The sequence below is a fragment of the Chiloscyllium plagiosum genome, unplaced genomic scaffold, assembly GCF_037043375.1.
Source record: "Chiloscyllium plagiosum isolate Xiang-an unplaced genomic scaffold, Cpla_swu_hap1 HiC_scaffold_23, whole genome shotgun sequence".
In the NCBI taxonomy this organism is placed as follows: Eukaryota; Metazoa; Chordata; class Chondrichthyes; order Orectolobiformes; family Hemiscylliidae; genus Chiloscyllium; species Chiloscyllium plagiosum.
Window position 1 is genome coordinate 54,644,861 of NW_028270161.1, and position 17,987 is coordinate 54,662,847.

The following is a 17,987-nucleotide window of genomic DNA, read 5'->3' on the forward strand; positions in this document are numbered from 1 at the left end:
CACAGAGAAAAGTAAATAAAAACAAGAGATAACAACGCAAGAGTGCTTAGATAGCTACAGTCACATCCGATGGAGGGGTGCAAGGTTGCAATGCATAAAGCACAATAAATATTTTAACAAGAAAACAGTGATAGTTTTTGGAGTTTGTAAAGCAGACAGTATGCAATTGTGTTGTTCAGCATGACTATAGAATGAACATCTTATCTTATTTCACCCGCGGCAATGTCGGTTTCTGCTCACCGGCCAGTACAGCACACTGAGTCAAGACTATTGCACTCAATTCAGGGTATGGGGGAACTTCAAATTCTGCCTGCACAAGCAAGGGTAAGCAAGGGTGAGCTGGTGAAGCAAACGAGGAGGAAAATGGACAAAAAAGGAAACAAGTAAACCACACCAGTACTAAGAAGGAAATACGCAGAGAAAAAAATGAGGTACCAAGGTAAACTGGCCAAAAATATAAAGGAGGATAGTAAAAGCTTTTTTAGGTATGTGAAAGGCAAAACAATGGTTAAGACTAAAATTGGGCCCTTGAAGACAGAAACAGGGGAATAAATACGGGGAACAAAAAAATGGCAGAAGAATTGAATTATTACTTCAGATCTGTGTTCACTGGGGAAGACACAAGCAATTTCCCTGAGGTAACAGTGGCTGAAGGACCTGCACTTAAGGGAATTTATATTTGCCAGGAATTGGTGTTGGAGACTGTTAGGTCTGAAGGTTGATAAGTCCCCAGGGCCTGATGGTCTACATCCCAGGGTACTGAAGGAGGTGGTTCGAGAAATCGTGGATATGTTGGTGATTATTTTCTAGAGTTCGATAGATTCAGGATCAGTTCCTGCGGATTGGAGGGTGGCTAATGTTGTACCACTTTTTAAGAAAGGTGGGAGAGAGAAAGCAGGACATTATAGACCAGTTAGTCTGACCTCAGTGGTGGGAAAGATGCTGGAGTCTATTATAAAGGATGAAATTACGACACATCTGGATAGTAGTAACAGGCTAGGTCAGAGTCAGCATGGATTTATAAAGGGGAAATCATGCTTGACTAATCTTCTGGAATTTTTTGAAGAAGTAACTCTGAAGATGGACAAGGGAGATCCAGTAGATGTAGTGTACCTGGACTTTCAGAAAGCTTTTGATAAAGTCCCACATAGGAGGTTAGTGAGCAAAATTAGGGCGCATGGTATTGGGACTAAAGTACTGACTTGGATTGAAAGTTGGTTGGCTGATAGGAAACAAAGAGTAGTGATAAATGGCTCCATTTCGGAGTACCAGTGGTGTACCGCAGGGATCAGTGCTGGGACCGCAGCTTTTTACAATATATGTTAATGATATAGAAGATGGTATTAGTAATAACATTAGCAAATTTGCTGATGATACTAAGCTGGGTGGCAGGGTGAAATGTGAGGAGGATGTTAGGAGATTACAGGGTGACCTGGACAGGTTAGATGAGTGGTCAGATGCATGGCAGATGCAGTTTAATGTGGATAAATGTATGGTTATCCACTTTGGTGGCAAGAACAGGAAGGCAGATTACTACCTAAATGGAATCAGTTTAGGTAAAGGGATAGTACAAAGAGATCTGGGTGTTCTTGTGCACCAGTCAATGAAGGTAAGCATGCAGGTACAACAGGTAGTGAAGAAGGCTAATTGCATGCTGGCTTTCATAACAAGAGGGATTGAGTATAGAAGCGAAGAGGTTCTTCTGCAGCTATACAGGGCCCTGGTGAGACCACACCTGGAGTACTGTGTGCAATTCTGGTCTCCAAATTTGAGGAAAGACATTCTGGCTATTGAGGGAGTGCAGCGTAGGTTCACGAGGTCAATTCCTGGAATGGCGGGACTACCTTACGCTGAAAGACTGGAGCGACTGGGCTTGTATACCCTTCAGTTTAAAAGACTGAGAGGGGATCTGATTGAGACATAAGATTATTAAAGGATTGGACACTCTGGAGGCAGGAAACATGTTTCCGCTGATGGGTGAGTGCCGAACCAGAGAACACAGCTTAAAAATACGGGGTAGACCATTTAGGACAGAGATGAGGAGAAACTTCTTCACCCAGAGAGTGATGGCTGTGTGGAATGCTCTGCCCTAGAGGGCAGTGGAGGTCCAGTCTCTGGATTCATTTAAGAAAGAGTAAGATAGAGCTCTCAAAGATAGTGGAATCAAGGCTTATGGAGATAAGGCAGGAACAGGATACTGATTAAGGATGATCAGCCATGATCATATTGAATGGTGGTGCAGACTCGAAGGGCAGAATGGCCTACTCCTGCACCTATTGTCTATTGTCACACATGGACTGCAGTGCAGCAATTCAAGATGGCGGTTCACCATCCTCCTTCTCCAGTGCAGTTAGGGATGGACTACAAATGCTAACCTCCCCAGTATCGGCCACATTCTATGAAATAGTACCTTTTTAAATCCTGAATTGCAGTTGAGTTTTAAACCGTTGCTGAGTGGTGAATTGGGGGTGGGGAAGGGTTTGATCCTCTGTGTCGGTGACAATGTGAACAAAGGAGGAAGATTTCCCACCCTGCACCACACAAGGTTTAGTCTATTTGAAACGACCCAGCAGCAAAGTGACGGGATCAAACTGAAATCCCTCCGCCCACCACCTCCCATTTAACACTCCAGCCATGCTGGCTTCCATTGTCTTCGAAAAAGAAGTAAAATGGGTGAGGTGTTAAATCAAACAAGCCTTGCAGTTTCTGTCAGTCTTAGGTCAGATTACAATTATCTTTGATACAGACACACTAAAAAGATGTGTTAATGGTTTCGCTGGAAACAATGATCCGAGGAGGTCTTTCACTTGTACGTAATTACCAAGATTAATCTTCTCCCAAGGTGCTCTCACCTCTGAGGCCAGCTAAAGCTATTCAAATCGAAATATTAACAATACTCCTGCTTAATGCAGCTCAGGTTTCTTTTTAAAGAGCTCTGTCTTTTTCTCTCTCCAATTTCAACAGTAAACAACAAATTCCAAAAGTGCCTGACCTTCCTGGTGTTCTGCAAAGGAGACAGAATATACAGTACTTTAGTGACCTATAAGGGTCCCACGTGGCCTCACAACCACTGGCTTAATTTTAATGTGAAATAGAGTCATAGAGATGAACAGCACAGAAAGAGAACCTTCAGTCCAGTTCATCCATTTTGACCAGATATCCCAATCTTGTTCCATTTGCCAGCACTTGGCCCATATCCCTCTAAAGCCTTCCTATAGGTTTATCCATCCACAAGTCTTTTAAATGTTGGAATTATACCAGATTCCACCACACCCTCTGGGTGAAAATGTTGCCCCTTTAAAATTTTTCCCCTCTCACCTTAAACCTATGCCCTCTAATTTTGGACTCCTTACCATGTCTAAACAACCTTGACTATTCACCCTATCCATGACCCTCATTGTTTTATAACCTCTATAAGGTCACCCTTCAGCCTCTGACACTTCAGGGAAAACAGCTGCAGCCTATTCAGCCTCTCCCCATAGCTCAAACCCCGGCAACCCTGGCAACATCCTTGTAAATCTATTCAGAACCCTTTCAAGTTTCAGACCATCTTCCCTACAGCAGGGAGACTAGAATTGCATACAGTATTCCAACAGTTGCCTAACCAATGTCCTGTACAGTCGCAATATGACCTCCCAACTCCTGTACTCAATACCAATAAAGGCAAGCATATCAAATGCTGTCTTTACCACCTAGGGACTGCACTTTCAAGGGACTATGAACCTTTCAAGGTCTCTATGTTTGCACTGATAACACGGGTTCATCAGTTGGATGCAGAGCCAAACACAGAAAAAGCCAAATAGTGTACAGCAAGGTCCAAAAAATGTAACATGACCCAACGACTGATAAATCAGTCCGACTCGTGACAGATAGGGAATGAATGTTACCTCACAAAATTCCTTACTCCCCTTGGAATGGCTCCATGGGATCTGGCTGAAAAGACAGAAGGAACCTCAGTTTCTGAACTCTTCACACATTTATGTCTATGTTGCCAACAAGAGAAGCAGCTTCCGTTTTTAAACCTTTCCCCTTTGAGGATATTCATGTCAGCCTCCCCATCCCCAAGTGAGTTTGCTCTCTGTAGCTGTAGCAAAGGAACTAGAAGCACAAACGTTTAATTCAGAAACGAGCACAATTATGTCTGAGGCGAACCAGTCGGAAGGTGACAACAGTACCTTGCTTTTTGGTGGAGGTGTCGTTCTGCCTTTCTCTGCCTGGACGCTGTTGGGTGATAGAGTGTTGTTCAGACTGGCCTGTGACATGCTGTGTAACTTGGCTCCAGGGGACACCTGCATTGCAGCGAGTTGGGCTGCATACAACTGCTGTAAGAAAGCAATGGATATCGTTTATAAACACAGGCATTCCTTCACTACATTAGCGGCATTAGCTCACGGTTTTGCATTGACTGGGATTGCTTCACTGGAGGGCTGTCCACCTCACATGGCACGCAGTGAGAAGCAATCACTCACACACTCCAAGTCAAAGAAAACCCACTGACGAGTCGAACTGTGGATGTAGAAAAGGTGCCAAAAGCAACTTTGTTTCCTATGTCAGGGCTCAAATCACAGTAGCATTCCATTTCATTATGTCAGTATTGGAAACTTCAGGTTATTTTGCAATGACTTCTGTTCAGCTGGATATTTGCCAGCACTGTGACAGGCCCAAGCCTCTGTGTTGTCAGCTGGGCAGGCTGAGAACAAAAGGACCTGCACTGAGCCTTAGGCCATAAGACGTGGGAGTAGAAGTAGGCCATTTGGCCCTTCGGGTCAGCTCCACCATTCATTGGCTGATCTGATCATCCCCAACGCCACATTCTTGCCTTAGCCATCTGCAACAAAGAATCCCAGATTGTCTATCCTCTGAAAGAAAAACAGTTCACCTCTGTCTTACTGAGTCCAGGCGTCTGGTCCTAGACCTTCCCACAAGGGGAAACAACCTTTTTCCATCTACCTTATCAAGTTCCCTAAAAATGTGCCATGTTTTGATATATGTCTTTTCTCATTCTTCTAAACTTCTAAACCCAACCTACTCAACCTTTCTTTATTAGAAAGTCCCACCAGGCCCAGGATCAACCTAATGAACTTTTTCTAAACTGCCTCCAATGCCAGAATCTTTCCTTCGAAAAGAAGTTCAAAACTCTTCAAGGTAAAGAGGCTGAGGCCTGACTGGGGTGTTTTGGAAATTCTGAGGGCAGTGTTGGGCTGGCCAATAATTTCCCCTCCATTTCGTGGGTCAAATAATGACAGCTGTCAGTATCAGATGAGCCTAATGTCCCCAGAACAAATGCACTGGTCAACGCCTACAGCCAAGATGCTTTTGTTAAACTAAACTAATTATTTAGTTACAAAAACAGAAATTGCTGGAAAACTCAGCAAGTTTAGCAGCATCTGTGGAGAGAAAGCAGAGTTAATATTCCAAGTCCAGTGACATTAATAGAGTCTGAGAGTCATAGAGTCACGGTGCAGAACAGTGGCTCAGTGGTTAGCACTGCTGCCTCACAGCACCAAGGACACGGGTTTGTTTCCAACCTTGGGCGACTGTCTGTGTGGAGTTTGCACATTCTCCCCATGTCTGCGTGGGTTTCCTCCGGGTGCTCCGGTTTCCTCCCACGATCCAAAGATGTGCAGGTTATTTGAATTGATCCTGCTAAATTGCCCAGTGTGTTCAGGGTTGTGTAGGTTAGGTGCATTAGATAGGGTTAAATGTACAGTAATAGGTTCAGGGATTGAGTCTGGTTGGGTTATTCTTCAGAGGGTCAGTGTGGGCTTGTTGGGCCGAAGGGCCTGTTTCCACACTGTAGGGATTCTAAAGAGTCCCACAGCACCGAGACAGGCCCTTTGGCCCAAACTGGTCCATGCTGATCAAAATGTCTATCAACACTAACTCCATTTCCCTGCACTTGGCCCATATCCTTCTAAACCTTTCCTATCCATGTATTTGTCCAAATGCCTTTTAAATGTTGTTAACGTGCCCATCTCAACCACTTCGCTGGCAGCTCATTCGTAATGTATACCACCCTCTGTGTAAAAAGGTTGCCCCTCAGGTTCCCTTTTATTCTTTCCCCTCTAACCTTAAACTGATGCTGTCTAGTCCTTGAACCCCAACCCTGGGAAAAAGACTGAGTGCATTTACCCTACCCACACTTCTTCAGAAATAAAAACTTTAAAAAAAAACTGCAAATCCTGTAAAGAAAAACAGAAATTGCTGGAAAAGCTCAGCAGGTCCGGCAGTACCAGCGGAGAGAAATCAGAGTTAACGTTTCAGATCCAGTGACACTTCTTCAGATCATTTTTTACTATTGTATCACATTGGTGTTTTGTACATAAACTTGGTCAAGTGATGACAGGGCTCTGAAACATTGACAAACGGAGCAGATTAAGATGCCCCAGCCCCTTCAGCATGCTCCAACACTGAATTAAATAATGGCTGATCTTGCACCTCAACACCATTTTCTTGCAGTAACTCACAAACCCTTGATGGGTCTAACAGCTAGACTTACAAACTTGTCAACTTTAGAGGTTAGTTGTCATGTGGTCTTACCTTCCATGAAACAGGTCAAGGATAGTGAGAATCCACTCCTGGTATATCCCACCTAACTGCTCCATTCTGCAATGCTGCCACTGACTCATGGTATTAGGATCAATATCTTCCATTTTACTTCAGACTATAGGAACTACAGCTTTCTTTCTGTCAGGCCCATCAAAAAAAAAAGAGGAGCACCCCAAGAACACTTTTCTCAAACTGCTGGTTCTAATTTGGGCTGGAATTGGCCTGGCCATCTCAGCCAAAGTGGCCAAAGTTCTTCAGATGAACCTACTGCCGCCATGTTAACGCCTCAGTATTGATGTTAGCAGGGTACTTGGCCTATTGGGACCAAAATATGGTCTAATCCAGTCCCCACACAGCATTCACACACCTATGCTCTGCAGGAGCCCTCCCTGGACCATCAGTGGCTGCCAGACCCTCCAGAATTACCCTCGTGTCTCCAACAGTGAATGGAATGTACACGCGGACATCCAGGTTACAGCAGCCTTAGACTGCACGGCCCTTCGATCAAGGCACAGCCCTGAAACAAAAATTGCCGGATTGTTAAAAGACACCACTCTTTTAACAGTTTTTGTTTAATAACTGCATTCAATTCTAGTCTCCCTGCTATAGGAAGGATGTTGTGAGACTTGAAAGGGTTCAGAAAAGATTTACAAGGATGTTGCCAGGGTTGGAGGATCTGAGCTACAGGGAGAGGCTGAACAGGCAGGGGCTGTTTTCCCTGGAGCGTCGGAGGCTGAGGGGTGACCTTATAGAGGTTTATAAAATCATGAGGAGCATGGATAGGATAAGGTCGCTTGACTGGGGTGGGGGAGTCCAGAACTAGATGGCATAGGTTTAGGGTGAGAGGGGAAAGATATAAAAGGGACCTAAGGGGAAACTTTTTCACAGAGGGCAGTGTGTATGTGGAATGGGCTGCCAGAGGAAGTGGTGGAGGCTGGTACAATTACATCATTTAAAAGGCATTTGGATGGGTATATGAACAGGAAGGGTATAGAGGGATATGGACCAAGTGCTGGCAAATGGGACTGGCTTAATTTATGATATCTGATCGGCACGGATGAGTTGGATCGAAGGATTTGTTTTGGTGCTGCACATCTCTGTGTCTCTAAGTCTGATAAAATATCAGGAATGGGGATGAATTTAATAATATCAGGAATGGGGATGAATTTTTTTAAAAAACTTGGCATTCATGTGATGAAACCTCAACTGTTCTCCCCCTCAATTCGTGAACCTTGCCCCCAACCAGCCAGTTTAGGCAAGAGTAGCGAATTCTACACAGAGGGAGCATCAAACCCTTTAACCCGCCTTGACATGGATCACACTGTTAACCAAAGTTGCAGTTGGCCGTCAGAGTTAACATGTAACTATTCCTCCTCCAGGGCTTGAGGCAGATGTTTTTTTTTCTCTCTCTTTCTCAACCTTCCTCTCTAACTTGGGGAAGCAAAACGTAACCACTGATTTTTGTTGAAACTTTCCTTTTTTTTCGCTATGTAATGAATTCTATATTTAAGCATGATTTAACAAAGGCCAGACCCGTTGATTATTTTCAGACAATTTCTTTTTTGCTTCATCAATGATAATCCCGCAGCTGCAGTTCTGTATTCTTCGCTGTAATTTCCCCACCCAGAAATTTTTAAAGGGTTGGTGGGGAGGGGGGGGTGGGAAAGAGTGTTCAAATATCCCACATGAGGCATTTTTCTTTCATGCTGCAATTCACTGTATCATTCCCCAAACAATAGCAAATATAATGCTCAGAAGCAAGGAGGTTTGCTTGTAAATCGCGATGTGATTTTAGGTAATTTCAGTCCAATTACACCCAGTTTGTTCCTCTGATTGATCCAGTGTGTGAGAGAGAATAAACATGCTCTTCCGTGAGCTGATGCATACTAAATTGCTGACATCTTGCTGTATCCAGTCCACTGGTTCAAAGCCTATTTGCTGTTTGAATTGAGTTCCATTACAGGGGCCAATAGCTATCACTCGACATCCTGAATGGAGGCATAGTTGACCTGACAGCCACTTACTATCACTGAATGTAGCATTCACTGGCAGCAATGTCCAGAAGTGACTAGCGAGAGAGACAGAGAGAAAGAGAGAGAGAGAGAGAGAGAGGGGGAATGAAAATAAAGGACATGACATATCTGCCCTCTGGGGCAGCTCAGGGTATTCATGGGGCAGAAGAAACTAGAAATGGGTGGGGGTGGGGAGAGAAAGAAATTATGATCGGAGGGAGGCAGAAGAGAAATCTGGGCTGTGATGAGGTGCATGATTCTTTTTTTAAATTAAATTACCATTTTCCTGAAATGAAGGCCGCCAGTTCCTATTTCGCATGGGCAGGAGAACGAGAGCATGTTGACCAAATCAAAACACAGAAGTGAGTATTAATGCAGAGTGACAGATAACACCATTTCCTCACTGTGCAAGCTATTTTCTTCTGTAAGGGGGCGGGCTCGTTGGAGCCAGATTCACAGTTTCTGGCTAATACTTCCTCATCCAGAAGAGAAGCATGTGGGTTAAAAAGACAGCTGTTATCTCCCCCTCTCCACTCCGGGTCTCACCAAGGAGGAAATTCAGTATTAAATTCTGACCTGGCCCCAAACATCTGCATTCAGAGGAAGAGCAGCTCCGGTCGATGTGGAAGCACGTGTAATGGTCCTGCTTTATAGCACCGTCTCTGCCACATTAAGCAAGATAGCTGTACTCCTGAATATCATACAGCTGTTCATTTAGTGCCTGTTTGAGGGAGTCAGTTGGCTCTTCACTGTCACAGTGGTCACACGGTAAAGCAATCTGACAGAAGCAGAATTAAACATCTCCGGTCAGTTCCGTAGACTGCGCAGAGAACTCAAATCCACCCTCACAGTAGGGCCATCGGAAAGTGCATGATATTCATCACCAATCGAGGCTGGCTGTGCCCACCACTTTGGTGGTATCTGCCGTAGTTCAATTGGATAGTGCTCCAATTCCTCAGTCATTTGGCCATGGGTTCAAGCCACACTGCAGAGAGTTAAGCACACAATCCAGGCTAACACATCAGTCAAAACAGAGGAGGTGCCAACTTTCAGATCAGATACTAAATGGAGGCTCATAACAATGTACAAAATAGCTGCAGGATTAGCCCATCTGGTCTGCACAAATATTACACACTATTACAATCTCCCATTGCAGACCTCTCCACCATTACACACAACTACAATCTCCTATTATGGACTGCTCCACAATTACACACTATTATAATGCCTCATTGCAGACCTCTCCACTATTACACACTATTGCAATCTGCCATTGCGGACTGCTCCACCATTACACACTATTGCAATCTGCCATTGCCGACCTCTCTACCATTACATACTATTATGATCCTCTCTGTCCGTTCTAATTTCCCTGGTAACTCCCTATATCACTTGATTCCCTAATATGTCATGTATCTATAATATCATTGAGGAGAAAGTGAGGTCTGCAGATGCTGGAGATCAGAGATGGAAATGTGTTGCTGGAAAAGCGCAGCAGGTCAGGCAGCATCTAGGGAACAGGAGAATCGACGTTTTGGGCATTAGCCCTTCTTCAGGAATGAGGAAAGTTGGTCCAGCAGGCTAAGATAAAAGATAGGGAGGAGGGACTTGGGGGAGGGGCGTCGTAAATGTGATAGGTGGAAAGAGGTCAAGGTGAGGGTGATAGGTCAGACTGGGGTGGGGGCGGAGAGGTCGGGAAGAAGATTGCAGGTTAGGAAGGCGGTGCTGAATTTGATGGATTTGACTGAGACAGGCTGGGGGGAGGGGAAATGAGGAAACTGGTGAAATCCGAGTTCATCCCTTGTGGTTGGAGGGTTCCTAGCCGGAAGATGAGGCGTTCTTCCTCCAACCGTCGTTTCGCTGTGGTCTGACGATGGAGAAGTCCAAAGACCTGCATATCCTTGGTGGAGTGGGAGGGGGAATTGAAATGTTGAGCTGGGTTGGGTTGGTTGGTCCGGGTGTCCCAGAGGTGTTCTCTGAAACGCTCCGCAAGTAGGCGGCCTGTCTTCCCAATATAGAGGAGGCCACATCGGCTGCAAAGGATGCAATAGATGATATGTGTGGAGGTACAGGTGAATCTGTGGTGGATATGGAAGTTTCCTTTGGGGCCTTGGAGGGAGGTGAGGGGGGAGGTTTGGGCGCAAGTCTTGCACCTCCTGCGGTTGCAGGGGAAGGTGCCGGGAGTGGAGGTTGGGTTGGTGGGGGGTGTGGATCTGACGAGGGAGTCACGGAGGGAGTGGTCTTTACGGAATGCTGATAGGGGAGGGGAGGGAAATATATCCTTGGTGGTGGGCTCCGTTTGGAGGTGGCGGAAATGGCGGCGGATGATGCGCTGTACATGGAGGTTAGTGGGGTGGTAGGTGAGGACCAGTGGGGTTCTGTCCTGGTGGCGGTTGGAGGGGCGGGGTTCAAGGGCGGAGGATCGGGAAGTGGAAGAGATGCGGTGGAGGGCATCGTTGACCATGTCGGGGGGGAAATTGCGGTCCTTGAAGGAGGCGGCCATCTGGGATGTGCGTTTTTGGAACTGGTCCTCCTGGGAGCAGATGCGGCGGAGTCGAAGGAATTGGGAGAATGGGATGGCGTTTTTACAGGGGGCAGGATGGGAGGAGGTGTAGTCCAGGTAGCTGTGGGAGTCAGTTGGTTTGTGGTAGATGTCCGTGTTGATTCGGTCGCCTGAGATAGAAATAGAAAGGTTGAGGAAGGGGAGGGAGGAATCTGAGACTGTCCAGGTGAATTTGAGGTCGGGGTGGAAGGTGTTGGTGAAGTGGATGAACTGTTCAACCTCCTCGTGGGAGCACGAGGCGGCGCCGATACAGTCATCAATGTAGCGGAGGAAAAGGTGGGGGGTGGGGCCAGTGTAGTTCCGACCTCTCCGCCCCCCACCCCAGTCTGACCTATCACCCTCACTTTGACCTCTTTCCACCTATCACATTTCCGACGCCCCTCCCCCAAGTCCCTCCTCCCTATCTTTTATCTTAGCCTGCTGGACCAACTTTCCTCATTCCTGAAGAAGGGCTAATGCCCGAAACATCGATTCTCCTGTTCCCTAGATGCTGCCTGACCTGCTGCGCTTTTCCAGCAACACATTTCCATATCTATGATATCAGTCTTGAATATACTTAAGGATGGAGCATGCAACCATGCCAGGGGTACAATTCCAAAATATCCTGTAGCTCTCCCAAGTGGATGTAAAACCAAACAACATGGCAGTACTGTGAAGGACAGAAGAGCACTTGGCTATAGCCCGGCCAGTATCTGTCTCTGCATCACATCACTAAAACGTTATTATCATTGCTGGCTGTGCAATCTTGTGGGATGAAAGTCGGCTGTTGCGCTTCCTGCCTTCAACACTGGCCACATGTCAAAAGTACTTTGCACTTTCAAATGGGCCAGGGATGTGAAAAGTGCTGTACAAACCTGTCAATTCTACAGATGACACATTACTCTTTGTACTCATGCCCAACTCCCCAAGTTAAAACATTCTAACAGAGAACATCACTGACAATTGAGAACAATTCATTTTATTTAACAAAATAGATGTTTTGGGTGAATCTGTTCAAATTGTACAAGATTATAATAGATGTCAAATGACATCTTGAAAGATACAACTAATTATGTGATAAATCTATTCATTCGTGTGTACCTTTAGGCACAAGAACATTAATAGAATCATTAAAGAATGTAAATGTGCTTCCATCAGTGTATAATTTGCTTTCATTGTTATACCTCTGTGCACCAACTGTACTAAAATGGGGACTCCAACAGTCAACATCTTACCAGAACTGATCGCTGTACAAAGACAGAGCCAAATTAATTCTAGACTCACCCTCAAAATCCTGCACCTGCAGTAAAAGAATCTGGTACCACTGCACTTGCCATTGTTTCTATAAATTATAAACTTTCTCAGAACAAAGTCTGTGCATCAAGTCACTGAAGTGGGTCACTTGCACAACTTTATGTTGACCCAATGGTAATGTTGCCAGTTATTGGCATTTCCCTTGGATCACAGGTTGCAGTGGAGATGACATGAAATAGTGTTTTCAGTTAGACATCAGCAAGGATGAATCAAACCCAACCAATCACTGGGAAAGGGAGGGAGATTTTTGTTATTTTGTACTTGGCAATGCATGAGTGAATAGGAGAAACTCAGCGAATCTGGCAGCAACTGTAGAGAGTGCTTCAAGTTCAGTATGACTCTGTCAGAATCTGCTAGGCATGACCCACCCAACCCGTTGATGAAAAGAGATTGGCGGTGTTACTGTAGAAAGCCTCAGTCACTCATCTGTGGAGTTAGTCAGCAATTGTTACGTTATTTTGATAAGGTTGTCACTACTACTCCTAAAGAGATAGACAGCTTAGCGGCATGGTGTAAAGACACCAATCTCTTCCACAATGTCACCAAAACAAAGGAGCTGGTCATCGACTTCGGGAGGCAATGTGAAGGACATGCCGTTGTCTGCATCGATGGTGATGCTGAGGTGGAGGAGGTCGAGAGCTTTAAGGTCCTAGGAGTAAATGTCAGCAACAATCTATCCTCGTCCATCCACTTCGGCGCTATGATCAAGATAGCACACTAATGTCTCTACTTCCTCAGAAGGTTAAAGAAATTCAGCATTTCTTTAATAATCATTATGGATGCACCAGAGAAAGCATTCCATCCATGCATCGCAGCTTGGCATGACAACTGCTCTGCCCAAGACCACAAGAAATTACAGAGAGTTATGAGTGCAGCCCACTCCATCACGCAAGCCAGTCTTCCTTCCATTGACTCAGTCTACACTTGCCATAGCCTCGGGAAAGCAGTTGACTTCTTCAAATACCCCTCCCACCCCAGTTATACCTTTTCCATCGGGCAGAAGATACAAAAGCTTGCAAACATGTACCAACAGATTCAAGAACAGCCTCTGCCCCGCTGTTCTCAGACTGATGAACGGACCTCTCATATATTAAGAGTTGATCCTTCACAACACCTTCTCTATCGCTATATTCCGAATGCTGTTCTATTACCCTGATATACTTGTGTAAGATATGTCTGGTGAGCACACAAAACAACAATTTTCACTGTACATGTGACAGTAATAAATCAAAACAACTTTTCCAAAAAAAACCAAATTGAATACACTAAAATATCTCACTGGGCACAATCAGAAAAGGAAACTGACACCAAGGGGAGGAAGGAGTTAGGTCACATCTGTGAGGTTGCCATTAAGGAGTATCTTGTAGGAGGGGAAAGAAGTGGAAGGTGAAGAGGGTTAGGAAGGGAATTCCAGGGGTTCTGGACACAGACAGCCAATCAAGTCAGCTGTACACATAACTGCAACAGCATCAAATCTCCCATAGCATGACACGGTCTCTCTCTCTCGATCCCTCGCCAGTTCATCACAAACAAGGTGACAGTCCATGAGAAAAAAGGAGGTATGTTTATCAGAACCTGCTGTTGAGCTCCACACACAGTGTTTACCACAGGCAGCCTGCTCAGTTAGACATGACAAAAATGGGCTATGATGCAGAGCGATTTTCAATTCCTCTGCACTTATAATCAGGCTGGAGATGTCCTTTAATTAATGCAGCGAGCGCCTACTGATGAACGCTTGCTTGACTGAGGTGATCATGCCATGTTATTACCTAAAAGCCCAGCTCAGCCAGACACCTAAAAATGGAAGCCTACAATTGGCGATGGGTGAGGCTGTGTTACACCTCACTTTATTTAACACCTTGAAGACCGTTCAAAACCAGAACAAGCTGTTGGATGGCACAAAAGTCTCCTGTCTCTGATGGCCCCACGGGTCAGAGATGAAGCTTGGCAGCCATTCTCAAGTGAAAATCCAGATCGGCTGAAAACATTTAGATTAGATTAGATTCCCTACAGCGTGGAAACATGCCCTTCAGCCCAACAAGTCCATACCAACCCTCCGAAAAGTAATCTACCCAGACCCATACCCCTACACTTCCCTCTGACTAATGTACCTAACATCAATTTAACATTGCTAATTCACCTGACCTGCACATCTTTGGATTGTGGGAGGAAACTGGAGCACCCAGAGGAAACCCGCACAGACACAGGGAAAACGTGCAAACACCACACAGTCACCCGAGGCTGGAATCGAACCCGGGTCTCTGGTGCTGTGAGACAGCAGTGCTAACCACTGAGCCACCATGTGGCCCCAAAATGTGCAACAGGCAAACAACCTCCAGTGTTGGGGAAACAAAGCTGCTTGCTGGAGTTAAGATACAGATCATCCATGATTTAACTGAATGCACAATGAGAATGGATGGCCTGGGCAACTGATGGAATGGCTGTCAACCAGGGGGATGCTCAAGAGGCCAGAGTGAGTGCGGACAGAGGTCTCAGAAGGGGATTAGGTTGGAGGAGGTTAAGGAGCCAGGAGAGAGTTATCAGTCTGCTTTACTTTGACTCGACTAACTAGGAAGATAGGAACAGCAGGAGGCCATTCAGCCCTCAAGCCTGTTCTGCCATTGAATAAGGTCTATGGTCTAAGTCCATATTGCCTGCCTTAGGCCCATACTGCATGTTACCCTTGTTTAATAAAAAAAAACCTACTTGCTCAGAAGTAAGTTTCAGAATTGAATCAACATGGAAGTGATTTCCAGATCTCCACTACTCTTTGCATGTGGAAGTGCTTTGTAACATCACTCCTAAATAGCCTGGCCCTAATTCTTAGATTATAACCCTAGGTTGTAGAATCTTCAACCAGTGGAAATATTTTTAGCCACCCTGTCTTTTCTGGTTAACATCCTGAAGATTAGAGCTCCCTCTAACCTTCTAAATTCTAAGGAATAAAGGCCTAATTTGTCATATCCTTCCTCACAACTTGACCCTTGAAATCCCAGTACCATGCTTGCAAATCTGCACTGAACTCCCTCTAGGGCCAGTAATCCTACTTCATAAAGCTCTATATCAGAAAGACTTCAAGTTACTTTCAAATTATCAGCAATTGTTTCCATTTCCCCCAATCTTTTAAAGTAACTGCTCTTTCCGTGTACAGAACAGAGGGTTGAGGGGCATGCTTGGGCAATGTTAAATTTCAATTGTACCCTCTTCCCTTTCTCATCACGTGTTGTGGGAAGTTAACATTGGTACGGGTGGAGAGTGCAGGTCACTGGATCCAGTTGGCCGCATGTGAAAAGATTAAATTATAACATCCTTGATTGAAAAGACCATGTTTCTACAGAAGATCCTTGCACTTGCCCTATCCCACCAACTCCCTACAAGCACACCCTTTCAAGACTGATAAGTTCAGATACTCCCCCACTCTCTCCTAAAAACCCAGACCTCAAACGCAAAGCATTTGCCTTACAGACCTATGCATTGCCTTGAGTGTTTGATAACTCCCCTCCTCTTCACCAGAGCATTGTGTTTTGATCAGAACTTATTCTGATTTGCATTCTACTGCTTAGGCTCTATCTAACAAGATATTCTACTCGCTTTGCTGAGCATTGCCTGATGCTGGTTGGAAATGTTTAACGTCAGACCTACCAAGATTTTTAGATCACTTACTGCCTCATGCTGAGCTATTTCTACACCACCATTCATGGAATATTATCATCAGAAACCATCAGAAACTCCTGAACCTCAATCCTGAGCTGGTCTTTCTCTCCCCAAACACACAATTCTTCTGACAAGTAGCTGCTGTACATGGAAGGATCTGAAAGGATTAAATGTAATAAGCACCACACGCTATTACGATGTCGGGAGAACTTGGCAGGATCTTATGGGAGACAGACCTAAGTCTTAGTCTTCCCAACAGTTTTTGTAGTCATGTTGAGCCTATTTTCACATCAAACCACATCTTGTTTACTCTACAGGATTCTAAGTAGATCATGAAATGACTACCCTCACACACATTGGACTACATAAGCCCGGAAGGATCCCATACACTTTGAAGTAATGGATGGCAGCACACATAACAGTACCCATTATTTCCTCACTATTCAGCCTATTATTTCTAAGTCTCACCCTGAATCTTTCTTGAAAAACCCTTCAGGTGGAATGTTTGCCAAAGAGTCTTTGTAAAACTCCATATAACACAGCACAGAACTTACATAACAATTCAGGGTGGCACAGTGGTTAGCATTGCTGCCTCAGAGTGTCAGGGACATCTGTGTGGAGTTTGCACATTCTCCCCATGTCTACATGGGTTTCCTCTGGGTGCTCTGGCTTCCTCTCACAGTCCAGATGTGTACAGGTTATGTGGACTGGCCAGGTTCAATTGCCCCTAGTGTCCAGGGACGTGTAAGTTAAACGGATTAGCCATGGGATATGCAGAATTATAGGATAGGGGAATGGGTCTTGCTGGTATGCTCTTTCGAGGGTCAGTGTGGGCTGAATGGCCTGCTTCTACACCGTAGAGACTCTGTGAATTGAAACATGAAATTTGAAGTGTGATGCCTGGGTGCATGACTTCTACATTTATTTTAGCAAATCTTGTGTGGCATTGCTCATAGTAAATCAAGGAATGTATCACTTGGTAACCACATTATACTGCACCATGTAATTGACAGAGTCAACTTTCAGCAAGTTGCCAAGCACACTTAGAGAAACCATTGGGCACAACACAGACACTTCTCCAGTGCAAGTGAAGAAAGCATGAGGAAAATGAAAGTGAACAGAGCAGGCCTCAATCATTGCTTGGCAACGGACGCAGTTCAGGCCCAGAGATGGGACGTTAACTGCCTTTCACTCAGCAAATGGGAGGTCCGGGTAGTGCAGTGGTTACCAAAAGCTGCAGGTTCAGGTTCAAGCTGCACTTGTGGACCTGGGAGGAGGTATTACTGACGTGGCTAATAATTAAATACCCCAGTGGATCCTCTCCACTATTCCGCAGAACGAAAGAGAGCCGTAGTGTGACACTGAAAGTAGATTGGAGAACGGTACAGAACTGGGTTTGTTGGAGGAGTAATAAATGAAGAAACAGAAGGGAGATTGGGGTTCACTTTAACCCATTAACCATGCAATTGTAATTTTTGCTGCTGACACTTGTTTTGTGGTTTTGTTTGAAAGGTAAATGGGATGGTCATCAAAAATAATTTTGGCCCCGTAACTATTTTGACTTTGAAAGAATTTTTTTCTTCAAAGTTTGCATCCATAAATGACCATTTTTACAGGAGTGGCCAGGAAGGAAATGAGGCCATCAAAAACCCTTGCTTTCAACAATATTTTTAAATCACCATTTTCTTGCACATTTGTGAACAATCAGCATGGCACGTTTACAATGCTTCAAACAACTGACTTCTGACCCTGAGGAGTTAAGTCAGTGCCAAGGCAGAGTTCATTCCCTCCCTCCAGCTTGTACCTAATGAGAATAATACATTGGTTAGATTGGGTCGCGCGGGGAGATTACTACCTGATTTTATACAAAACAAAACTTGCGGAAAAGGCAAAATATTTGTGGTACAATCCATCGC

The 17,987-nt window shown here is 45.0% G+C and overlaps 1 protein-coding gene across 9 annotated transcripts in view; it reads right to left on the reverse strand.

Moving 5' to 3' along the window:
* The window catches only part of sox5 (SRY-box transcription factor 5), a 375,057-nt gene that overhangs the window by 92,744 nt on the left and 264,326 nt on the right, over positions 1–17,987 (reverse strand). For all 9 annotated transcript variants that reach the window (XM_043713397.2, XM_087999687.1, XM_043713395.2 and 6 more), the window contains one exon: positions 4,176–4,322. In XM_043713397.2, coding sequence (XP_043569332.1) covers positions 4,176–4,322 — 147 coding nt within the window. The remainder of the gene's footprint in view (positions 1–4,175; positions 4,323–17,987) is intronic.